We start from the raw sequence: 27,209 nt of genomic DNA on the forward strand, positions 1-27,209 counted from the left end.
GACTTGTTCTTTCAATACAGTCATCTTAGATTATGTTTTCAACAATTCAGGTCATTAACAGGCTCTTCTTAAACGTACAGCGGGCATGTCAATTGATGCCCACATGAACAAGCGCGCGCTTTAGAGCCCAGGAGAGCCTGAGCGCTTTACAGCGGAAAGGAAAGAGACAGACGAAAGAGGTGGTCGAGCTATATTCAGGGATGGCCAGCACTGATTCAATAGATAAAGGGAAGAGACCTTATTAAAATGTATCCACGTTAATTTTTAGATTTGCCTGAGAAGTATAAGTGCATTATAAGAATGTAAGTTTTAATTTCAATGCTCATTTTTCACAAGTTTGATTTTTTTATTCAAAAGAAATAGTTTCTCAACATTTCGTATAGAAAAGTGAAATTTTCAGGTATAGGCCTATTTATTTAGTAGCCTTACAGAATGTTTTCGTAAATCTAATATACCGTATATACGTATTACTGAAGATAGTGTATTGAAAATTTTGAAAATATTCACATGGAAATTGTTTGTAAGAAAATGAATTAACAAAGCAACTACAGTGACATCAAAGCAAAAGATACGTGCCCATGTGTTGTAAAAATGTCAGCTCTATAGCTTCAGCAGGTTTCGAGAAAATAATTTAATGTTCTGATGATAGGAAGTTGCTCACAAATATTATCTTAAAAGCATAATGCGATAAGAGTTTTGTTATGTAATATTAGTTACACTTAAAACAGATACAGTACCTAGGTAACTTTGCTTTGTACTGTAATATTGTTTTGATTAGTTTATTGATTACTTTTGTAAGGCTAAAGATACCATCAATATAAATTCCAACTTATCATGTCATACTCAATCTCTTTCTTTGGAATATCACTTTCTTTATGAATGATGTGTTTCATCCACTTAATACAGTATAATATTATACTACTATGGAATTTAAGTGAATATTTCTTCTTAACTCTCTATTATGATATTAAGATTTAAAACACAAGTGCAATATTAAGAAATCAGTGTTAGTACTTTTGTTTTACAGACAATATAGATAATATTAAACAGAAAGAAGCCATATAAAAATAACGACATAAAATTTCACGTTCCGTTTGAAGTTTGTGCACCACTGTTTTCTTAATCCAACAGGTTGCTTATTTATATATACACAACCCTTTCTCTTTCCATATTTAGCGCTTGCTGCCCGCGCACGACGTCAAGGTCAGAAAAATGCGCTTGCTTTGACATCACTGACGTACAGTGTCAACTTCATACCTTTCAGTTTCAAAAGAAACAAGTTACATTAAATGAAACCATTTGTACATGCTAACTGTTGTTCCGAGGAATAAAATAAACCACAGAAGAAGGAGGACATTAGGAGTTTGTTGTTTTCTGAAACCAAACCACGTAGATTGATTTACAAAAATATTTGACTCGCCGGAAGATAACACAAGCCCAAGGAAGGAAAACTCTGAACTAAGTGAAGAAGGAAGTGACAGTGATGCAGAATTGTAGGAAGAAGAAGAATATTTACGTTCAACACTAGAACAAGAAAGTGGAAATAAGATTGCTGAAAGTGAGGATCATTTTGAGAATATGAAGAAAATATAGCATAGAGCTCAATATATTGTCAGCAGAATGGAACTAAAATAACAGTAAATGTACAAGTTGTCAAAAAAAATCTTTCCTGCAATTTTATTGCTTTTTTATTGTGATTTATAAAAATTTAGAAACAATTTTATGCAAAAAGAGCTTCTACAAAGTTTCTTACGTTTGATTCTTTCCCCACTCCAAAATCAGTAGATATTTTCAATTTTGTGTTTTCATATTTATAAAATACTAGCTGAAATAACCCGTCGCTGAATGTGTTTTCCTTTCTGCTTCTATTTTTAGTTAAACTGGTTATTAGGCTTTTCGAAAATCTCGGAAATCCAACTACAGACAACCAAAACGAATTGACTTTACTAAGCTTTCCTCATCACTAAAAGATGAATCTTTCTATAGCGTTCACGTACATGAATTAATGAAGTTCTTAGCCAAATGCCTGCCAGGGTTAACTCAATTTAATCACTTGTAAATTAGGCATCAAAAAGAAAACATTTCATGTGCCTTACGTTCAACTGTTATATATATTTATTCTGACGTAGTTAAAGCCATTAGGCCTTCTTCCACACCGCCAGAAATATGAATAAAATAATAGAAAATGAAACTGTAAATAAAGTAAAACCAAACGAAAATATATACAGGCTGCAGTCACACAACCTAGATTGTCTGTAGGCTATTTTGGTCTTCATGATGTATCAACAATATTATTTCATGTCGTGTTATTTTTCCATGGCCTTATGGAAGTCGATGTTGAATACAACAGACAATAATAAAGAACAATTGACTGTATAAAATTGCATTTTAATATTATACATCAATATTTGATCGTATTTATTTTTATTTTTTTTATCTTTTTAATCAATTTAACATCCATTTGTCCGATTTTAATGTAGCCTACAGTATGTTCTTCTCCTGGTTATGAAGGTTAAATGTGGAAACTTTGGCAAGTATCGGTCAAAGCGTGTAGATTTGTATAGAGTACATACATATTATACATACATACATACATACATACATACATACATACATACATAGCCACATTGACTTTTATATATAAGATTGAATTGTATGTTTATGCCCTCTCAAATGTATTTAAAAAAACACATTGAAGAAATTAATTGTAACTTAAATCTTTAACTCAAGTTTCCTCAAAACTACTTTTTTTGACACACGCCTTTCTTGAATCCAACTCCTCAATTTACGCTATGTTGACGAATACTCCGTGTTTGTGAAGATAGATAATATTGCGTGGGAACCAGAGTATTAATTTCGGCTTTACTCCGTAGTTCTGATAAGGGATAATGTAACATTAGGGGAATTAGGATGTTTAATATCTGCTTAGGAGTAATAATAATAATAATAATAATAATAATAATAATAATAATAATAATAATAATAATATAGAGATAATATTGGGTTTACGTGTGGTAGGAAAGCAGTACCTTTTGTTCTGCCCTCTGTGTGTGTATCTTGTGTTTCCCTCGTGAGAGAAAATGATAAAACGGAAGGTACGTTGGGAGTGATAGAAGTTAAAATTAGACTTTTCCTGATTCGACGTCATTTTCCTGTAGACTCATCTAACCCAGCCTTTAAAGTGAGCTTCGCTACTCTAATGAAAATCATGGAGATGGTAGTGAAAGTGCGACATAGTGAAATCGGCGGGGTTTGTACAGAGTTTAGAGCAGCGGTGACCAAATCTCGAGCCGCAGTGATTACATGAGACAGACAGCCTATGAAGTAAGTAGACGGAGGAAAGGTACTTGGCATGAAAACTACAACCAGCGGTGGTTCCTGTACTAACATCTTGATCAAACCCGCGGATAAAAATCTCAAGCTTTGCTGTATCAGTAATGTCACTGCTGTCATCAAGAGCCAGTGAATAATATACGATTTTTCTTGTTTCTTTTTTTAATCTTCCTTTTGAATATAATCAGGAGTTTTCTAAATTCTTCTGTCGATATTGGTCGAGAAATTCGTAGTTTTTCAAAATCAAAACTTCTTATGGACAAGTTATTTAAGCTATTTTAATCATTACTCTTTTGAGAAATTCTGTTCTATTAAAAGGCTTTAGAGCACGAGATATTTCGAACCCCATTAGCTAGCTGACTTCCTTGCATTTGTTTACGTTATCTTTCTCTTCCTGGCTATGATTTAATACATGTCAATTCCTGGCGTTCAACAGTTCGTTGGCACATAATATTCAATCAGTTATCAGTTTTTCTACAATATTATTATTAAATTAATAACTAATAAATAGTTACCCTCATCTAAAGAATAAGAAGATTAAAATTGAGATAAAACCTAATAATTTTATCCTTCTAGGGAGAAGATCTACGTACAGAAGAATTACAGAAACACATACTTAATGGTCAGTAATAATAAAAATAATAATAATACATTATTCAGCGTGGCAATTAATGTTTCTATATACTCCTAATTGAATGGTTGAGCAAAGTAAACATAGCCTATTATATTTTGTCCCACAGAACAAGAAAAAAGTTCTCCTCATTCTTTACGAAACCACCTTTTACTACTCGTAGAGAAAGAGTTTGTAGAGCGACATGATACCGTCACTGCTTGTCTTCAATAAGTGAATGTAACACACAGCAATGTACAGGAAACTCCTCGTACCCGTTTGAATGTCTGTGATTACACAATGTAATCATGACACCCGCTTTGGTCACCGCTGGTTTAGAGAATAATAATGATATGTAGAGCCCTGCCTTTGGTCACCTAAACGCTCCAAGCAACCCGCAGTAGTGTACATGTATATAGAGTATAGCTCCGTGGCACCACCCCTCATCTGCACAGTTGCGTTTTGCTGTTCAGTGAATGAAGTACGCGGTCAACATGCCAAAACAAACCAAAGGTAGGCGCTTGACGATCAGTGCTCTGATAAAAGAATTTGGTAACGAGTGTTTCACGCAGAAAGAAGAAAACATTTTTTGTAAGGTACGCAACATAGAAATAAAAACCAACAAATGGCGTTTTATAGAGAAACATTGCAACACGAAAACACATGTTACACGTGTAAAAGAATTGTCCACAAAGCACGGAAACGTGCCTTCCACTTCGGCTTTTCCCGCTAATCGGTCCGAATTTTACAATGACTTGTGTAAAATGTTGGGATAAGTGAATATTCCATTTGAAAAGATCGAAAAGAATTAATGGGAAAATATACAGAAAGAAAAATTTATCGTGCAACAACATTACATAGATATCATTTATTACCCTGCTATGAAAATGTAGTAGCTCGCATAAGGGAATCTGAAAATGTTTATGATAAATCATTGTAATGCATAAACGCTCGTAAAGTTCATAGAAAATGTACAGGGACGTCATTTTATTTTTACTTAAATTTTTATTGTACGTGAGTTTTTGAATGTACTTCACTCCCACCCCTTCTACTAATAAAGTTCCAACTGTCCTCAACACAGAACCAAGGCCACATATAGTAAGCAGTACTGAGTTACTGAGTATATACGTTACAGAAATATATTCGCGTTTTCCAGTGACCAAAACTTTCAATATTGAATCACATTTTCGCACAGGTACTATCATCAGTTTGCCTACGTCGCATCCCGATTTCCCCCACCTGCTTCTGCTCGCCCCAAAGGCTAGTGGCTGGACTGTCTTAGTTCTTTTCTGAAAACATTAAATTCTGTTAGAAATTGGACGTCTACGTAATATTATAAAACTATTTAAAATAACTAAAATAAAAGAGTCTCGTTAAGTAATTAACTGTCACGTGATTTTCCTCCTTTCTACGATCCTGCGACATAACCATTGGACGGACAGTAGATAGCATGTCCGAGTAATTTTATCTGTGCGGGTCGGGCAGAAGTGAAGATTGAATTCACAGTACTCTTTTATAGAGTAGGTACAAAATTATTTCAACATGAGTTACTAGTACGAAGGACGAAACTGGTAATTGGAATTAGATGCAGTAGTCTATAGTGCGATAATATGCACAAAAGAACTGAAGCCTGTATCGAAATGAACGGCCACCATTTTCAAAAATGTGTTTAAATATCCATATTATGATTATTTTTCAATTTAACTTCATTCTCTATATTTTACGCTAATGTGCTGTAGACGGTATAATATACACTGCATAATGAATACGTCCGCATGGATAGCTCAGTTCGTGAGTAAAAACACTTATTGTTAATACTGTCCTGTATTTTGATTAAACAAAATCCTAATGAAAATTATCAAACTCAAAATCGCGATATTTCCTAGTTTACGTAAATGTATGAAATACTTTCCTTTCCTCCTATACCTAGTAAAGTGATTTGTTTGAAGTTTACGCCAGTATCATCAAACTCCAGTCGTGGATGGGGTAGCAAATGGTGTTTCCTGTTTCAATCGTTAATAGAATGGTATAGCTAGGTTAATATTAAAAATGTTAGTAAAAATAAAATGATGTCCCTGTAGTTTTGTTTAATGAGATGTATGTCTTTTCACCTAATAATTCCAACCTGTACGACGTCTACAATATGTAATTGCAATATATTTATTGTAAAAATAATATTTGTTTGACTTAAAATAAATAGTTTAATCTTATTGAGTCGTATAATATAATAATTTGTCGCATGACTACTATAAAACATATTGTACATACTGTCCACAACGTACACACACACAGACGCAAGATGTAAACACATAGTGCAGTACCGGGGAGACTGGCTCGCTGCTGTTTGCACTGTTTTGATTGACAGGGGTCTCCGTACACAGCGAGGTTAGAAATACTCGACTTATACCTAACTTGTATCCAAATTGACTGATAGCAGGGCTCTAGTTATGTCTCTTTCGTTATGTTAAGAGTATACTGTTTTAATTTTCTGTTTCCTTCGTCATTTTATGAAAGCAAAGATTAAGAATAAATAATATGATGGTGAAGCATATCGAGGGAATCATACCATAAGAACCTATCATCTACGTACAAAGGTACTTTCCTTGATTCTTTCTCATGTCCATTGTAATTCTCAAACGATTGTTTTCAAACATAAATACGTTCGATTGAAATATTTCAATAAAGCAAAATTTTGTTAATACGCCTCCTGGCGTGATGCCCTCGATAATTTCCCATATGTTTTATGTATTGCAAAGAAATTTAGTTTCTCATGTTAACAGTCTCATTCCTATGTACATTATTCAGGATGATCCATGAAAAATGACTCACATTTTAGGTACTGTTCGTCCGACTGATTATGTCGCATCCCTGTTTCCCCCAACCGTTACTGTTGGCCCCTCTGTAAAGACTATTGGCTGGGTTGTTGAGCTTAATGAGATATGGTTTCTGTACGGAATTGGAAGTCTACGTCAGACCATTCGGAGGAGCTGTGCCGAGTCCAAGAGAGAGACAGCAAGTGAGTGGGAAAGAGACGGAATACCGATCGCTTAGAGGGTTGCACGTGTGCAAGGGGTAGAGTGAGCGAGTGATGTAATATGGATGGCACATTTTTTATTATTATTGAATTTCCAAGTTTATAGAACCCTATTTTACCCGAAGGTATATTAGGGCTGTAGTTAAATCATACATATCATAGCCCTGTACAAATATTTACATAAAATATATTACATATTTATGACATAAAACACACATATTACTTTAAATGTGTATGACATAATAAAAATCATAGTTATATTATATACAAATACGTAGATATGAGATAAAATAGATATAATACATAGAAATAGATGCACAATATATGAAACAGACATATTACATACCATACATTCCCAGGCCACATCACGCACAGACTTGTTACATAAAAAAATAGGTAAGCATTTCGTAGAAACATACGTACATATTACTTTTAAGGACATATATGACATAAAAATTATATGAAATATACACATTATGTACAAATACATGTACAACACATAGACATATTATGTAAAATACACAGACAAGACAGAAAAAAAAATGAAAATTACATAAAACTTATATATGATATAAAACAGTGATCTTATAGCTATTATTATTGTGATTATTAGTATTATTGTTAATAGTAATAGTATCTCCTTTTATTGCAGCCTGTTTTGCTCTATGGCATGTGAGATTAATGATTAAAAAAAAACCTGAAAATATATATATACACACAAAATTAACACATTCATATACCCTTACTAATTGCATTAACTACAACTTCTCTGGATGGCACATTTTATGACACATAGGAAGAATTAAAGAATTACAACAATTGGCCATTACAAAATAATACAACGAAATAAAATTGTCTTTTTTTCTGTAGTTAGGAAGACAAATGACATTTCTTTGATTTCTTTCCCTTTAAGCTATATCAGGGAAAATTGTTCGAGCACAATGAATGCGTAACACTGCTTCCAACGCAACATCGAACAAACATGACCTAGTTTTACTGTTATTCAGATTCATGACTGAGAATATGTGTTTGCAAAGGTATTTACAGCCAAACATAACAATTAACTTGCATGTCAATGTGTGGATAAGCGGAAACACTTTGTGTTCCAAGTTCTTATAAAACGCAACGAGGCCGCCTGGAATATTGTAATATATATCTTTCAAAATATTGTGTGACATTGAAGCCTTATCAATTCTCTTTGGAATTTAACGGAGCCTGCTCAACATTTACAGAAAAGGGTGCCATAATGTTCACAAAGTTCCTACTCGCGGCGACAGATTGTTTGTGGAGAGAGACTAATTGACTCAAGTAACGTCACGAGAAAAGAACACAATATCTCTGAAGTTGAAATCATGCACTCCTTAACAGGGCCGCTGACAGGATTTATGGGGCCCTGTGCAATATTGTGCTCGGGCCCAGTTGAAAAAAAAAAGTTAAAAAAATGACACGTTACCAATTATTCTGACGATAATAATTATTTGCAAAATAAATAAAAGCTAACCCCATACACAGATACGAATCTAAAAATATACACTTTTATTACAATGAAAACTTTTAGCAAAACTTCATATTAGCAGAATTATTATATTCATCACGCTTCTTTTTCAGTAGGGCCTACATAGTATGTTTCGTGACGAAACTTTCGTCTTTTCGTTGTTATTTGCTTCATTTCGTTTTCATAAAACATTATTCTTAAATAGCTGTTAATTTCTGACTTGCAGGCCACATCAACAAACAACTCTCCTTGACTTCATTGGTACAAAATCATCAATTATATCATCAAAATGTTACTCAGTCTTTCTTGACACATTGCTACTCTGAATACATTTTTATTGCTTTCATTTTGTTTGAAGTTGGTGTGAAATTGAGCGTTGCTAGTGAAGGTGCAGAAAATAAACCAATCTCAAGCCCATCTGTTCAGGTTGTCAAAAATAAGACAGTTAATGCTTAGAAGTGAATACTGATGATTGTGGCTGTCTAGATAAAAATTCTGTTAACAGTTTAGCATTGAATCAGAACAAGCAAACAATAGTAAAAATGATGTGTTAATATGTGCAAGTGAAACAAATTTACACACACCAGTTCCTAACTCTGAGTCATGCCAAGTAACATGCGACTTTGGAAAACTAAAAAGTGGCAGACAAATTGTGAGTGTCATTGGCTGTGTTATTAGGAAACTACCCCCAACCTGCCTAATAACCTTTTAAGTGACGGAACAAGAGCCTTTCCAGTGTTATTTTCAAAACTCAAGAATGAAGAATGTGTTCCCAGAGATTGTCTAGCGTGGAGTGAAACATATCAGTCACTGTACTATTTTCCCTGATTTCTTTCACTCCACACTATCCAGTCTTTGGAAACACATTCTCCATACTTGAGTTTTGAAAATACTGCAATACTATTTTTGAAAAGGCTCTTGTTTTCGAACAGCACATTCGATGACACAATTTGTCTGCTACTCTTTAGTTTTCAAGGTCGCTCAATTTCACACCAGCATCAAACAAAGTTCTACTCCTTTTCTTAATATCTGCCAATTTTTCTGTCTCTCCTTGCGCTTCTCAGCTCCCGACTTGCTCCTATTTGTCCATTGTCCACTGGTAATACTAATAACAGAATTTACTAGAAAAACGACAACGAAAAGACGAAAGTTTCGTCACGAAACGTACTATGTAGGCTCTACTGAAAAGGAAACGTGATCCTGCGGCTTGGATTTGGGAGAGTCCACTAGCATATTACAGGGGTTGGTACCGTAGTTAAGAGGACAAGCCAATTGAACGTGTTCAGTACAAGCAACGGGAATATATTTCAGGCAAATCCCGGAGGCCTCAAATGTCGTGTCAATGATTGTTAACGTGGGAAACCGATATTCTATTATATAAAAGTTAAACATTTACGTAATGAAGTGGTAATTTGTATTAATTCTACTATTGTTGGTTAATATGTCAGATTAATGTAACAAATGTTCTTACAAAATTTTATAGTACTGGTATGCATCTGTGAATAATTATTCGTGATAATAAAAAGTAATCAGACTTACTTAATCTGACGGGCCCTTACTGCTCACGGGCCCATATGCACTTGTCCCCTTTGCCTCCCCCTTCTCGGCGGCCCTGCTCCTTAATAAACATTTCATCCGTTAAAGGCCGGCTACTTTTGACAATATTTAGGACAACACTATAGCTTGCATGGACAGCTCTTTCAGAACTTTGCTAAATGTGCTGCGGAAGAAGAGGGAAAATGAATTTTTAATGACATTGTTACTATACAAAAAATACATACATAATTAAACGGACAGAAAATCCTTTAACAGTTTAACAAACGTTTTTATAATAATTCCCATACATTGTTAACAACTGTTCAAAATAAACGTACTATAACCATTAATTTAATTACTCGTATATTGTCTTTAGAGTACTCAATTTTTTTTATTATCCAATTTATTAAACTCTATTTCACTCTAAGGTGTATTAGGGTTATAGTTGGCATCAAAATATATATTTTATAACCAATAAACAATAGTAAAGTGATAATATAAAATAATGATCATAGTTACAATTCACATGAATTATGTAGAAGCATGCACATTAGGGAAAGAATGGCTCCTGTTAAAGATTAATGAGATGTTTGAGGAATAATCAATGCAAAAGTTATGCAAGAATGTCTAACCGTTTCAGAGCAAATACACGACCTTAAAAAGACAATCAATAGTAGATTAATGAAACAGAGTTTGACTTTCACTTTCAAATTACTACTTAACTCATTAACAATGAAACAGTTAAGAGTAATAAAGGGACATTACAAGCAATGATTTACGGTTAAAAGTTACATACATGATTCAGGAACAATTACAATAATTAAAATATAACACAAGTAATGACTTACAACTAACGAATACCGAAATTCTTGAAGGGCAATATATAATGGTAGGGGCAATTCAAAAGTTTTAAAAACAAATGTAAATAGTACAGTAAAGGAATAGTAGAAAAAATGACTTAAGATTATAAATTAAACACATTCTTTTTAAAGCAATAGGTAACAACAAAGAGATACTAGTAACAATACACTGACCGTAGTTACAGATTAAACACATTATAGAGTATTAGTTGAAATGATATATACCTCGTCGTAAGAAGACTGAATTTCGTCCTTTAGTTTCGTTATTAATGTCTCCCTCTCTTTGCCGATAATATGAGCGTGGATATCAGAATGTTTAACTTCAAAATGACGCTCAATGTTGTACGTTTTTGCCCGTACATTGATATGGCATGTTAAACATTGAACATTGTTGTCGTCAGATTAGAAAAGATACAAGCTCTCCCAAGAGGGGTTAAATCCTGAACAGACTGTCGACGTACTTCTCTTCATTCTTATTCAAAACGGTTAAGCACAAACGATAGTAAATCATATGAATGAATGAATGACTGACTGATGGAACGCATAACCCAGCAATGCCTGCAGAATATCATCGAACAGACGAGAAGAGTTGATGATCTATGCATTCGTACACCTTCACAGCTGCAGCGAGAGAGAGAGAGAGAGGAGTAGGGGTCCGCCCTGGGCAGACACAGGGCAGCGTCAGGGCGCCCTAACCCTCAAACGCTGTGTTGGAATGGTCTGGTCTACGTAATATTATACAACTGTTTAAAATAATTTAAAGAAAAGGGTTCCGTTAAGTGTTACGTGATTTACCCCATTGCGACATAACCACTCGGTCGGACAGTATAGTTCTGTAGGTCATTTTGAACAAAAACGTTCATGTGAACATAGGTATGATTATATTATTATGGATGGAACTTCGGACACCAAACCTATGAAATTAACTACGTCGCGTGTTATACAATTCGTGTTGTTTATATCAACTTAGGGTAGTACAGGGACTTCTACTAAAGTACTGCTATGTTTGAATCAAAATATTGCTCCGTATAGTTAGGTGAGAAACAAATAGATTATAACACACATTTACGAAAGCGACTTACCTCATTCTCTTCGTCCTATAAAATGGTGATACATTTTAAATATAAATGAATTGTGTACTTTAAATGTCACTAATTTTGTTGCAATGTACAATTTAATTTTTTTTTACTTCGTTATTTAACGACGCTATATCAACTACGAGGTTATTTAGCGTGGATGGTATTGGTGATAGCGAGATGATATTTGGCGAGATGAGGCCGAGGATTCGCCATAGATTACCTGATATTTGCCTTACGGTTGGGGAAAACCTCGGAAAAAACCCAACCAGGTAATCAGTTCGAGCTGGAATCGAACCCGCGCCCGAACGCAACTCCGGATCGGCAGGCAAGCGCCTTAACCGACCGAGCTACGCCGGTGGCGTTGTACAATTGAGGGGCTTAGAACAAAAAGCAGGCAAGTGACGGAAACCTAGTTTTGAGGAAATTATAGTTAAAGTTCTACATGCAATGGAATATTATACACTAGTTTGGTGAAATGATGCCCATATATCAGCACTGCACAGTGTGATCACTTACCTGATTTTATCCCAAAGAAACATCCTTTTGGGCTATCACAACACGCACTTACCTCATTTTTTAAAATAATGGCACTTACCTGCTTTTTGTTCTAAGCCCCTCAATTGTATACATTCGTAAATTGTCAAATATAAATCTGTTCGATTGTCAATGAAACTATGTTTGTACTAAGTAAATATTCTTTCGATATCACACAGTGTTAGTGGTGCGAATTTGAAATAGTTTCTTAGGATAAATCGCCACAATAGATTAAGAAGCTCAGCTGCCAACTGCTTCAGAGAGTGCAATAAGTTTGAAGTGCATGAAGAGATTCATTGTATTTCAAATGAAGGTTCCACTAAGAAAGCGGACATAGTTTTATAATCAGACAGAGAAATAAGATAAAGATAGCCTGTTGTGTCCCATGTTGGGCAAAGGCCTCCTTAAATAAGGGAAAGCTCTATTTGCTTAACGTGATGAGCTAGTTCACGTTAGACGTGATATTTAATTCTAGGAACTTGAATTTCTTTAACAATGATTCTCTCACTGCCTTTCACAACTTCCTGTCTATGCACAAATGTCTCTCGAGAGTTTCCACTTCCCTCTGTCTCTTTCCTCTCTGGACCATTGTTGACCTACCCGTTCTTTGAAGAAGTCTGCCCATCTGCGCCGAGGCCTGCCTTGAAGTCTCCATCCTATACGGGGGCCCCACATGGTAGCTCGGTATGCCCATCTGTCGCCTGGTAGCCTGGCCACGTGTCCATTCCATTTCCATTTAGATGTAATGGCTGCATGTGTGATGTCCTGTGTATCTGCTAGTCGGTACAGTGTCGCATTTGGGATTTTCTCCTTCAGTGATACGCCCATAATTTTGCGCATCATTTTCCTTTGACACGTTTGTAGCTTGGTTCTGTGTTTCCCTGTTAGCGACCATGTTTGGCACCCATAAAGTAATACAGGATAAACACAGGTTTCCAGTGCCTGTCTTTTAGTTTTAGAGAAATAAGGGATATATAATTGACCCAACGGTACACTTTGAAAGAGAAGGCACTCAGGAACAAGATGTGAAGCTGGAGAAAAAAACATCATTACGATCCTTGTTGTCTATACTTTTGGAATGGGATGGGTGTGGGAGAAAGGAGAGAATAACAGGAGGAATGTATGGCGTAATGTGAAGAGGCGTTTAATTGATATCGAGAGGCAAGAGATTGAGCTCCAATGTTCGGAAAAGTCCTCACTACATCTACAATCAGAGCTCATGCTTAACTGGGGGAGGTGTGAATACATAAATTCTTGTAACAAGGACAGCAGAGCAGGTTTAGCGTGGCTAAGATTGGGGGCATGGAAGGGTAATAAAATTGTCAACCAAAAAGGGGAGCGTCTTTGTTCGCTTTGCAAAGAAAAGGATCCCTATATGCATATTTTATTACTGTGTGTTGAATTGGAACTTGTACGGAGAAAATATTTACCACCCTCGATGCTAAGTCAGAGTAGGAGTTCGTTTGCATGTCTTGATCTCATGGGGAATAGAGAATGGGAACAAAAGACTGGATTGTTCCTCTTGAAGGCGAGAAAGATTAGAACTGTAGCTGTTGAAGTCTGCGACGCGAACTGAGGAAGGGATAATAGTATCCACCCAACTGTACACTTTTAGGTCTTTTAGGTTAGGATATATTATATAATGTGTTTTATTGTGCCATTTCCATTTTAATATGTGTGTTCTTGTAGAGAGTAGTTGGATGTAATCATAGGTGGGGGGGATCCTACAAAGGAGAACTTGTTTCGGGTACATAGCACGAACGGTCAGAAGACCCGTGCATTGGATTAGACAAAATTATGATAGTATAAAATTTGTATGTACAATATTACTCAATAAATCCATCTATCTATCTATACTTTTCACACAAATACAACATCGAGAACTGGGAAACGATTAGGTTGCTTTTTGGTGCAAGAGGAACAGTTACAAGACTTTCAGTTGACCTTTTCAAACGTTTCAGCCTACACAGATACCATCTCGAAGACATCGAGCTGCAAATGTTAGTCTCCTTAGCTATAGGCTAGTACACAATCATTTATATCAGGCCTGCAGAACTCGCAAAGTAGGGGAACTATGACGTCAGCCTCACTCCACTTCTATTGGGGATGATCAACTTCCGCCCCGAGAATGAATGTTGATGCAGCCGAGCGCAACTAGAACGCCGTGACCGCACAGGTAGAAATGGTGGGTGGGGTAAGAAAGGGGAGGAAAGCAGTCGCTCTCAAGAGCTACAGTTCTGCAGGCCTTATTTATATTTAAAAAAATGAAATAACTTCTTGAAAGTGGTAGCTGCCCACTCAAAGTTACATAAACAAAACAAAAACAGTTACTGTACTATTGCATTAAAATTACTAGCATGAAATATCTTATTTGAATTGATCAGTAGGATGTATCTTCATGGTAACCCTTAGAAGGGCAGCTATAAATTTTTGTTACCTCTCTCTATAATGTTAATAGGTATTATCTTGTGCCTGTTCGCTATTTTGTACATATTGCGCTTCGCAGAGCTTCGAATATACAGGGTTTTTTCAAGAACACTCTTCAGTTTTAGTTTAACCTTTCTATTGTTACCAACAGCTGGTCGTATAGAATTTAAAATTCTTTCATAACAATCATCAGTTAAAATAATGGCACATATATTCCTTATACCATGATTTTTCAGGCGTCACCGATTTTTATGATAGGCCTACTGTTTCCGATCGAAGTTGACGCTATAAAACGAAGTTTAAGGAAGGTAATTATACAACGTTCAAATGTTGCTGATTTACTGTTAGCAAAAATTACGCTCTGCGGTCGTTCCAGTCATACTTTCTGTTTTCGTCTTGGTTCGTAAGTCGCTGCTTGGCTGCCGTCGCGGAAGGTTGTTCGAGAGGAGCTCAGCTGGTCTATAATGTTTGGTTACCTCAGTGTCTGCAATGAATAACATAATCGGAGCAATTCGTACCAATACAATTCAAGTAGGGCCGTATTCATAGACGTTTTTAGCGCGGGTTTCCGGTGGATGATCAGCGTTTTTCGTATTCATAAACCAGTGTTAGCGATAGGATATGATTTGAATTCTGTACTAGTAACCAGTGGATAGCCGGGGCTAGCTTAGTACGCTCGTAGCGCGTGCTGCGAAATGTCTATGAATAGCACCCGTAGTGTTTAATAAAGACGATCCAAGACCGACTCTAGTTGGATGAGAAGCTTAAGGTACGTGAAAATGACATACAAACTTAGCGATTTTATTATTGGTAGTGAAACAGTATGCAGTATATTATATAAAATTGAAGTCTGCGGTTCTTTACCGACAATATTTACAACATAGTGGCGAATCTAATTTTGAATTAATGAATGGTACAACAGTTGGAATCAATATAGGCAGGGCCGCCGACAGAATTTATGGGCCCCTATGCAATACTGTACTCGGACCCCCGTTGAAAAAAGTAACAATTACAAGTTACCAATTATTCTAACCATAATAATTATTTACAAAATAAATAAAAGATAACCCCATACACAGATACGAACTTAAAGTATACACCTTTATTACGTTGAAAACTTTTAGCAAAACTTCACATTAGCGCAATAGATTATATTCATATAGGCCTAACATTATTCTTAAAAACCTGTATTTTCTAACTTGCAGTCGAACATCAACAAATAACTCTCCTTGACTTCATTGATACAAAATCATCAATTATATCTTCAGAATTTAAAGGCCTAGCAAAATCGCTGTCCAGACTAAGGAGCCAAGGTTACTCAGTCGTTCTTGACACATTGTTTATCTGAATACATTTTTCATTTCCTTCATTTTGCCGAAGGATTTTTCAGCATCAGCAACTGTCACAGGAATTGTATAGAATATTCTAATGGCTATACAAATATTTAGAAATAAAGTATCCAATTTTAATTCCCTCAGACTATTTAGGAGATTCATAGGTTTCAGTGTGGTTGGCCCTAAATTAGAGGCATGAATTGATTTTAAATATTTCGGCTCATAACTGATCTTTTTGTTAATATCTTCATAATATTTTTCACGCAGTCTAGCACCCATATTAATATCTTCCAATTTTTTCTGTCTCTCCTTGTGCTTCTCAGCTCCCGACTTATGCCTGTACTTGTCCATTGTGCAGTTAAACTATAACGAGTAACACTAATGCACAGAATTTACTAGACAAACGACAACGAAAAGACGAAAGTTTCGACACGAAACATACAATGTACTGAAAAAGAAACGTATCCTACGACTTCGGTTTGAGAGAGTCCACTAGCATATTGCGGTGGGTCAGCAGGGGGTTGGTGGTTAAAAAGGACAAGCCAATAAATAATTGAACGTGTTCAGTACAAGCGACGGGAACATAGTTCAGGCAAATGCCGGGGCCCTAAATTACATATGAAGTGGTAATTTGTATTAATTCTACTATTATTGAGTAAATATGTCAAATTTATGTAACAAATATTCTTACAAAATTTTTTATTTTTTTATTTTATTTTATTGGGTTATTTTACGACGCTGTATCAACATCTAGGTTATTTAGCGTCTGAATCATACGAAGGTGATAATGCCGGTGAAATGAGTAAGGGGTCCAGCACCGAAAGTTTCCCAGCATTTGTTCGTATTGAGTTGAGGGAAAACCCCGGAGAAAACCTCAACCAGGTAACTTGCCCCGACCGTGATTCGAACCCGGGCCACCTGGTTTCGTAGCCAGACGCTCTGACGTTACTCCATAGCTGTGGACACAAAATTTTATAGTACCGGTATGTATCTACGAATAATTATTCATGATAATAAAAAGCAATCAGACTCATTTAATCTGACGGGACCTTATTGCTCACGGACTCATATGCACTCGCCCCTTTGCCCCCCTTTCTCGGCGGCCCTGAATATAGGTCTAGCAGAACAAGATTGTTAGAGTGACGTATTGAATGTACTTCCGGAACGACCTAATGAGCGGATTAAAAATGTTCTCACAAGCTATGGTAAAATACAAAGTATTGAAAATGAAAGATGGCTTCCTCGTTATAGATTTCAAATTGAAATCTGCATTAGATTAGTGAAAATGTCAATGGATAAACATATTCCAGTTACTTTACTGAAAGCAAATTTATGTTGTAGCACTGAGCATCTAAAATACAACTGCACGAATCGCAAAAATCTTGAATTAGGAATGGGAACCGAGACTGGTCGTTAAGTCACTCTAGCACTGTAAGAGTAGACAGCTAGAGAGAGACAGATACAAAATATTCTCAGCGCACCGTTATTATGCAGTACTGTCTTTGTTTACATCTGCTTCTGTGAGTGTCCCAGGGTAACCGTGGTTGCGGCTCACATAACTTGTACCTGTGTTGCATTATCAGTAAACCAGTAAGTAGGAGGTAATCGTGATAAACGAATGGGATTGTAGTATCACGATTTCTGGTAACGATAATGTGCAGAATATCGATCATGTGACTTTACAAATTTACCGTTTACCGTAAACGAAAACTAGTGTGGCAAAAACTCTCTATTGTAGCAACACGTAAACGGTTGCATAGGATATGTATGTCGACATCTGATACCTGTCAATACCATTAAGCACCGACTCTTGCAATGCATTCTATAGTCGCGACGCTGTTACAGCTCGACCAAGTTAAGTCTGCGAGCCGAGAGGGGAAGTTGGAGGCAGTTCTGTAGTGAAAGGAGGCGGTAACGAGAGGAGACCAGTACAGTCTCATATGACAGCAAAGATTTCCTACTGCGCTTCAGTTCATAGATCGGTAACAATTTAAGACGCTTTGAAATAGACTGTACTTCTACTTCTGCTTGACAGTGAGGTTTGGCGTTCTGATTGGCAAGCGTGGGCGTAGGAGAGAAAGTTGCATGAGGGGGGAGGCTGGGAGACAGCGTAACTGTTGCCTTTATCTGAAGACAAGGACAAAAAATGCGTGCGCTCTGTAGTGTAATTTAAACGATGTGCACACGTTGAAATCTGAGCGTCAAGTGTCCTATGTGGCAACTGTGTTTTGCTCTACATTCCATCCCGATATCCCCACTCGCAGACTTGACTTGGGCAAGCTGTATTCCCGGCGTGACTCCTCCTCTTTGCTTACGTCTTAGGAAGTGAAGACTCTATAAAGTCTAGGTAGGTAGTAGTATCGCTATTTTTGTTCTTTCGTTGCCGAGGTACCATACGAGGAATCTATTTGCCACACCGTTAAACATTATCATGTCGTAGCTCCTACGACAATAAATCAAACGCACTGTAATTCAGCAAATAATTGAGCGGCAAATAACGTATTCGTGCGCTTTCTGCGAACGCCAACGAAAGAGCCAAAATGGCGGGCGATTATATTAAGTATTTATCGAGCCTTAAGTAATGAATAACGTCTTCCTCAGCGAATCACAAGACGCACACGTTTAAATGTAGCCGACCTGCAACGCGATTGGCTGCCGGAAATTAGAGCGACGGGACTATAACTATATCCATCTGACAAATTGGCAAGCAACAACGCCACCTCATCTAACAACATTAATTTGGATCAGTTACTACATCCTGATTTTTTTCGGTCTCCTAAATGAAAACATACATTTTATTGATTGATTATATTCATTCATTGTGTTCTGTCAAAGGGAAGGTCTTTCACTGCAAACCCAGCATTCTATTTCCTTTCTCTTAGTCTCCGCATAGGCCCATGATCCATGTATCTCGATGTCGTCTATCATCTGATATCTTCTTCTGCCCCAAACTTTTCCCCCGTTCACCATACCTTCCAGTGCATCCTTCAGAAGATAGTTTCTTTTCAACTAGTGACCCACTCAATTCCTTCTTCTCTTCCTGATCAGTTTCACCACCAACACAGCTTCGTTTCTTATTAAATCTGTCCATTTCACACGCTCCATCCTTTTCCATATCTACATTTCAAATGCTTCTAATTGCTTTTCTTCACTTCGTCGTAATGTCCATGGTTCTGCTCCATAAAATGCTACACTCCATACAAAGCACTTCACTAGCCTCTTCCTTAGTTCTTTCTCCAGAGCTCTGCAGAAGATGCTCCTTTTTCTATTAAAAGCTTCCTCTGCTATTGCTATTCTCCTTTTGACTTCTTGGCAGCAGCTCATGTTACTGCTCATAGTATACCCAAAGTATTTGAAGCTGTCCACTTGCTCTACTGCCTCACTTAGAATTCGCAAGTTTAGGTTCTTTACTGTTCTTCCTATGACCTTGGTTTTCGTCTTATTGGCATTTATCTTCATTCCATATTGCTCACAACTGTCATTTAGCTCTAATAGCATATCCCTTAGTATCAACTGTTTCTATATACCAATAACTCGATAACTTTCGAGCATTGTTTTGGGGTTTGTTACAAATTGGTTTTACATCATTAGTTTGTATTTGAAATATGTTAATCAATACTTTTTTATCGCAAATGTGAATCCACTGCTTGTTACACTGAACTCGAATAACGTCATACAATTTGTTGTCATCTTGCAGTTGGCCACAGAATACGAGGACCAGATGCGTAATCTTTTCGACGTTTACCTACTACCGGGATTAGATTTCCTGAGGACTTCCCTTAAGGAGATTGTGGTATCAGTGGACTCTGCGCTTGTCATGTCATTCCTGCGCCTCATGGATATTCGTCTCAAACCCCTCACATATCCAGATGGCAAGCCACCGCCGGCTCCACAGTTCCTGAACCTTATACGTGAGTCTTGGTGTTAACAGTTGGTTGAACATTGTCATTACTACATTATATTATTATTATTATTATTATTATTATTATTATTATTATTATTATTATTACCTGTACTATTATTATTATTATTATTATTATTATTATTATTATTATTATAAAAAAGATTATGATGATGATATATTTAAATGAGGCATGCAAATGGAAAAGGCTGAAAGTGCCGCAAATAAGAACTTGTAGAAATCACATGAAACTGTTTAAAGCTGGCATTTTTTACTTTTAATTATTGGAAAAAAGCGTTAATCTGTATAATTTTACATAATATTACCTTCTTTTCATTTCATTTTGCTTATTTTGTAAAGAAAGTTCTTTGTTCATAAACCTGAAGAATGATGTAAAGTACCAACTGGCTACTTATGAAAGGATGAAAGTTCAAGATACAAAGAGAAAATAGTGTTACATAATTATTTAGTGTTATTTATTTGTAACTTGAGAAGAATAGAGTGCAGACGTACTTTAATACTGCCTGTTTAAAAGAAAACAAGAACTCTCATGGCACAAAATAAACTAATAGTAATATCTGCATGCTCTGACATAGGTTACAATAATCATTATGTATATTCTCAGTGCCAGACCCTATCAAGTGTTCTTTGACGGGGGCGACGAATGTCCTTCGACAAGGTGCTCTACTTTTTTCTTTCCGAAAGTGATTCAGTGTCTCTTCTTTTTGGATTTTAAGATAAGTTCCTGGTAGAACTGTTTGTCTTGTACTTTCTGGAGGTAGTTTATCATTCCCAGTAGATCTTTGGCCTTTTCGGTGCTGATTTTGGAAACAAACTGAATCCTTGGCAAGTTTTGTAAATCAGGAAGTGAGTTAAGTTTTTTTTTTCCCCTTTGTTGAGAACATCTGTTTTCGTCCACAAATTTGTAAGATCCAAACTCGTGGATGTTTTAATGACATGAAGGTTCTTATGAGCGACACGGATGTGTAGAATTGCAAATATGTCCTTGAAAGTTTTAGAGCATACCTGTACATTTTTACCCGAGATATTTGGTATCGTGTATGAAAATGTACACTGACGCCTGCTCTCTGCTGGATCATCATATTTTCCATGACACCTACGACCCACATTTTGCATGTGTATTCGTTTCAGTAAAGAATTCAGGCCTACTAGCAAGTTTTCACTAACTTTGTAGAATTCCACAACAGCTCCTTCTGTTCATGTGCAAGATACATGAATAGGTGGCTTGTTGTGGCGGTGGTTGTTTACTTGCAGTTTGTTTCCCTGAGCTTGTTACATAGGGTTTTTCATTCTGTCTCGCGTGTCGACGAATTTCCAACACAGTCACTTCACTAGCAGGACGATCTAGGTTCATTGATTTGATAGACAACTGATCTTAGACTCAGAATACTAACACGTTCACAGCGAGACCCAGAGAATCAAACAGTACAATTAACACGCACTTGATGCTTGAACATTCACCCTTAGGCAGGTTTCATTCACAGTGACTTCAACCTCAGCTCTACCTATCACTCGTTTCAGAAACTAAACAAATATCTTACGGAATTTCTATAATATCCCACATTGTTGACGACGCCATTTTCATCTGTTTACAGATACAAAACTAAGTTCTGAAGTTTTGGCACTTTCAGCCTTTTCCATTTACACGCCTCAAATACTTAGGCTAAAATATATCTTATGAACAAGAAAGATATACTGTATATAAATTCCCTAACCACATATTTGGTAAAAGTAATATGAATTATTAATTCAGTTTATAAGCCCGATCTGGAGCAGCGCCAAACAAGATTAAGGTTAATGGTTTTGAAGCATCGACAGTGACAAAGAGTGATATCCAGAGAATAACAGCTAGCGGATTGAGATTCGTGAGGAAAACAGTAGGATACAAAATTTGGGATAAAAAGCGAAATGAGGATATTTTTGGAAGAACTGAATACTAAACCCGTGACTAATTTCCTACGTGAATACAGAGCTAACTGTAAGAGCCATGTAGTAAGAATACCGGAGAGCAGATGGCCGAAAGCAGCCTTAGTTTAGTTAAAACACCTTTGAGAAGACGATCTATTGGAAGACCCTTAAAAAGACGGTATGAAACCCTACACTTACTTCATTGGAATGATATGTCGTGTAGTTTAGAAATTATAGGCGCAACAAACCTGGCCTTAAAATGTATCAGTCGACTTTCTGGAATGGTGCCGATTTCCTATTCATTATCTTTACTTACAATTGCAATGATAGACATAGGTTTCTTAACTAACAATAAGGTAATTATTTGTAGTTTTAGAAACTATTAATTACGTATCATGAATTTAATGTTGTTTTTGTATAGAAAGTATTTTTAGTCATTGATTAAAGTTGTCGTTAACACTTTGTTAAAAACATAAAATTTACACTGTCACACGTTAAAAGTGTTAAAATTGTTTAAAAAGGTATTTATCTTCGACAGACGGCCCGTTTCGACGCTATTTGTCGTCGTCTTCAGTGTCTCTTGAACCACTCAAGAGACACTGAAGACGACGACAAATAGCGTCGAAACGGGCCGTCTGTCGAAGGTAAATACCTTTTTAAACAATTTTAACACTTTTAACGTGTGACAGTGTAAATTTTATGCATTTTTAGTGTTACTCTATTGGTGTAATTGCTGAGTGTCATTATTTAGTTAACAGTGAGAACTTTTTTCAGCTCATCTTTTAGTGCCGTGGGTAGTATTTTCCATGGTATGGAGTGTGGGGGCGACTTGCGACCTCAAATCTCGTGTTCTCTTCTCGGAATGGCTACGACAAAAGATGAGAGAAGCTGAGCATGTTCCTCCCTTCCCAGACGAAGGACTTGTCTACGACTACAAGTTAGTGTAATTTTATCTCTACTGGTTGAATAATAAACCTTTTAGGACTCATGTTGATTAGACTCTTTTGTCTTGTTTTGATGAATACTACCACCTTCCATAATATGGATTTTTAAAAATGGAAATCACATTGAACATCTGTGATGTTGATGAGGAAGTACCATACTCATATCTCGAAAAATATTAATTTAAGGACTAATGTTTGTTAGATTTGATTCTTGTTTTGATGAACACAACCACCCTTCGAAATATTGAGTATCTTTCTTAACGCCCTGTATTCCTGTATTATAACCTTCTTGGAAGAGTTTATTATAATCCATTGGGAGGGGTTGCAATTAGAGATGAACAAAAGTAACAGCCGCGCTCTCTCTCTCTCTCTCTCTCTCTCTATATATATATATATATATATATATATATCGCTGCATTTGTCTTTCGAGTCTCGTCTCGTAAATCTCGTGCGCTTCGAGTCTCGCTCATCATTTTCGAAATAGCATTTCGTCGGCGTGGAAAGATTTCGTAACTTTGAATAGGTAACATACAGCATTGAAATAAATAACATTACAAGTGTTTGTGACAAAAAGACAAAACAGAACAGTATCTTAGTTACTGAAATGCTCTGGTTCTATTATGTATTACCTATGGTATAAATAAAAAAAATTCTCAAATAAATTTGCATTTCTAAGAAACATAAAACATAATGTTAAATAACGCATTAATTTTTTTTTACTTGAGATTGTACACTTGATCTCAAACATAAGTACGGAAAGAAAATTCCTAGACTTTTAATAACGATCTAGTAATTAAATAAAGACTGGGGAACGAATTATTATACACTGAAAAGTAGAGATGATGTTTCGAATAAGTTACTTGATTGTTTATACATATATAACTGTTGCCAAAGTAGACAAAAGTTCAGTCAGGTATAAACAACTGTGGCGATTCAAGGCTGCTTGACGTTCGAGAGTTGATCGCTCCCGAAGTCTTGAAACACTCACAAGCAGTCTTTACGTCAACGATGCGACGTATACAACATTGTCGTGCGGGTTTTCGGCTTTGCGGGCGCTGTTAGTCTTGCTTTCTCGATCGTTGTTCTACTCCAGTTTGAAGCGGGAACTCACAATATCAGTGTTTTGGTTAGAATCTTTAATGAGTTCAGAAAAATCCCAAAATTTATTATGTCTCCTTTTATTATTTCTTTTCTGTTAAACAGAATTAACAACAAACTTTTAAACCAAAGTAACAAGAATATATTGAATTTGAACAATTACTAATCAGTGAAAAATCAGGTCATTAAGACTTGCTTTATCTCATCCAACAACACCCTTTTTACATATCCATTAAAACTCTCTCAACCCAACATAACCCATGCCACAGTAACAACCTCCAGACTTCAGTCGATCTGGTTGGCGAGTTGGTATAGCGCTGGCTGTCTATGCCCAAGGTTGCGGGTTCGATCCCGGGCTAGGTCGATGGCATTTAAGTGTGCTTAAATGCGACAGGCTCATGTCAGTAGATTTACTGGCATGTAAAAGAACTCCTGCGGGACAAAATTCCGGCACATCCGGCGACGCTGATATAATCTCTGCAGTTGCGAGCGTCGTTAAATAAAACATAACATTCCAGACTTCAGGTGTGACCTTATTACATACCAAAGTCAACCCGAACCCAGTTGTTCCCTCCAGATCAATTGATCCTCTCGTCTTACCACCCGTATCAGGGCAGATCTCTAATTGGCCTCGCATTCCAAACGTCCTCCACACGACGACCCCCCTCCGCCTCCACCATCCAGGTGGGGGCCGAAGGCGATCGACGCATGCGCACAGAAATAGTCAAAAACTGCTACACCGGAAGTCGCTTTGTAAACATACATATTCAGGAAAGATACCCAAATTTACATTCTGCCGGATTACAATATAAACCATCCAAACATACCGTTACAAGTTGCAATATATTGTAGGAAACAAAGCTATTCAGTTATGCTTTGGCATGAACGCGGAACAACGCATGCGCATTACAAGTGTAATTATACAAAGTTGACACAAGAATGTAATTATTCACATGCAGATGAATAAATAACAATAATATTAATTTACGGAATATTCCCATGTGCTTATTTATATACAGTATACCATATTTTTAATTATCTGTGGTTTGAAACAGTTCTTCACTTGCCCTCTTAGTAATTTTGTTGTAATGCATTATTATTATTATTATTATTATTATTATTATTATTATTACTACTACTACTACTACTACTACTACTACTACTACTACTACTACTACTACTACTATTATTTTAGAATAATTCATAGCTTTTTTTCATCCAGTTTACTAGACTCACTGATGACAAATTAAATTTATTTATCCTAGTATCAATACCCTATTTACTGTATAGATGTTACATGCAATCATAGGGATTTTGTCAAATCCCCAGTTACTTTTTATGCATTTCTTGTTCCTTTCCTTAACTCATTATTTGAATGAAATACTGATTTCGCATTTTCACAATAAAACAGAAAGCAGGTATATGTGTATTGAATAATAATAAATATTATTCCTGTTAGTTGAAAATAGTTTTTTATATAAATTAATATGATATAATTAAATGAGATATTTGAGAATGTATGTCTTCGCTACAGACTCCATGACGGGGGTTATTCGGATCCTACTCCAGACGGCGAGCCAGCACCGGCCAGATGGATTCATTGGATGGATAATGTTCCAGAATGCATGATAACTCCTGAAACACGATTTTCAGGTAGGACACAACGCATTACACAATTATATAGGGCGTTTCGTAACTTCATCGGTTGAAAGGAGACATAAAACCATAGAGAAAAGTTATATATATATGCTAATATGTCCTTATTGACGAGTTAAAAGCAACTAAACAAATGGATAAGTTCTGAAGGACGTATTGGCTGGCCTGCACGTTTTCCAGACATAAATCTACTCGAATATTTTATTCGTGCAATCACTTGAAAACAGTTGTTCATTCACAACCCATTTCCAATATTGAAATACTTCATCAGCGTGTCCAAGACGACTGCCACCTTATCCGATAAACGCCTGATATTTTCGAAAGAATACTGCAGTCTACAACATGACGACTGAAAACTTGCATTGAAAGTGGCCATTTTTTGCACTTCCTGGTAAATAGCTCCACAATACTTGCATACAAACATGACTATAGCTTGGAATTAAGATCAAAAATGAGACAAATGTTTAAATGAAATTTTTAAATTGTTTTCTGTCGATAAAGTATATAAAGTAGATGAAATAGATCTAAGTAGATGTATAAATGACTTGACGTTATATTGTAATATAAGTTTTTTTTAACAGTGATGTTAATTATATAGGACGTTCCGTTGACAATTTGCCTAGTTGTGATGTAATTTATATATTGACGATTGTTAGAAATTCCCGGTGAAGCTTGGTTAGAAAATGAAACATCAGACGTCACTGCAGATCATTGAAATACAATTAAAGTACACAGCACTACAAGTACTCCTAGAAATATTAGCTACGGTGCCTAACGCAAGCCTCACTCCTCTTGAATGAATTTTGAGACACATACTAGTGTCCTGCATGAGAGGGGCAACCAAAGCATTACGAACTTCGTTTATATCATATGGAAAACAAATCTCAACATCTGTGCTAAAATCCTTACGCGGTTAAAATATGAAGGGATGGGAGTGGAGGACAGAGAATATTTTTGTAACAAGGTGGAATAAACACGACAGGTCTCCTCCTGCAGAGCGAACGACGACGAATATGGAACTTCGTCATACTCCACGAACTTTAACCGAACATAGTGCCTGTAATGAACGATGCTGACACACACTACACCTATCATCTGTATATGGGTCATTCTCATGAAACTCGTCACTTTTGGAGCCCAAAAATGGCAACAACTGAAATTGAGAGGAGATTAATTTTTGATAGCTATTGGTTGCAGGTGTGAAAGAAGTCAGGTGTGTTAGTGGCCATGTCTAAATCTTCGTGTGCTACGAGAAATAAAACAAAATCAATTTTCAGATTCCAAGGTGTCCACAGCATCTCCACGGTGTCCACAGTTTTAATTCGTGGATTAGTTCTATGGCTCGGTAAAGGCAATTTGATTTACACACCGACTTGAAATCAATACTGAAAATTAAGTAAGTCACAAAAAATTATTAATAATAATAATAACTGATTTTT

The 27,209-nt window shown here is 36.2% G+C and overlaps 1 protein-coding gene across 1 annotated transcript in view; it reads left to right on the forward strand.

The window, feature by feature from the left end:
• Positions 1-27,005, forward strand: part of LOC138698974 (dynein axonemal heavy chain 1-like) — a 38,291-nt gene extending 11,286 nt beyond the window's left edge. Inside the window, exons 3-6 of the mRNA XM_069825162.1 lie at positions 19,940-20,153; positions 22,847-23,009; positions 25,649-25,767; positions 26,968-27,005. Coding sequence (XP_069681263.1) covers positions 19,940-20,153; positions 22,847-23,009; positions 25,649-25,767; positions 26,968-27,005 — 534 coding nt within the window. The remainder of the gene's footprint in view (positions 1-19,939; positions 20,154-22,846; positions 23,010-25,648; positions 25,768-26,967) is intronic.
• The last annotated feature ends 204 nt before the right edge of the window (positions 27,006-27,209 follow it).

Source organism: Periplaneta americana, chromosome 4, assembly GCF_040183065.1.
Source record: "Periplaneta americana isolate PAMFEO1 chromosome 4, P.americana_PAMFEO1_priV1, whole genome shotgun sequence".
Classification (NCBI taxonomy): Eukaryota; Metazoa; Arthropoda; class Insecta; order Blattodea; family Blattidae; genus Periplaneta; species Periplaneta americana.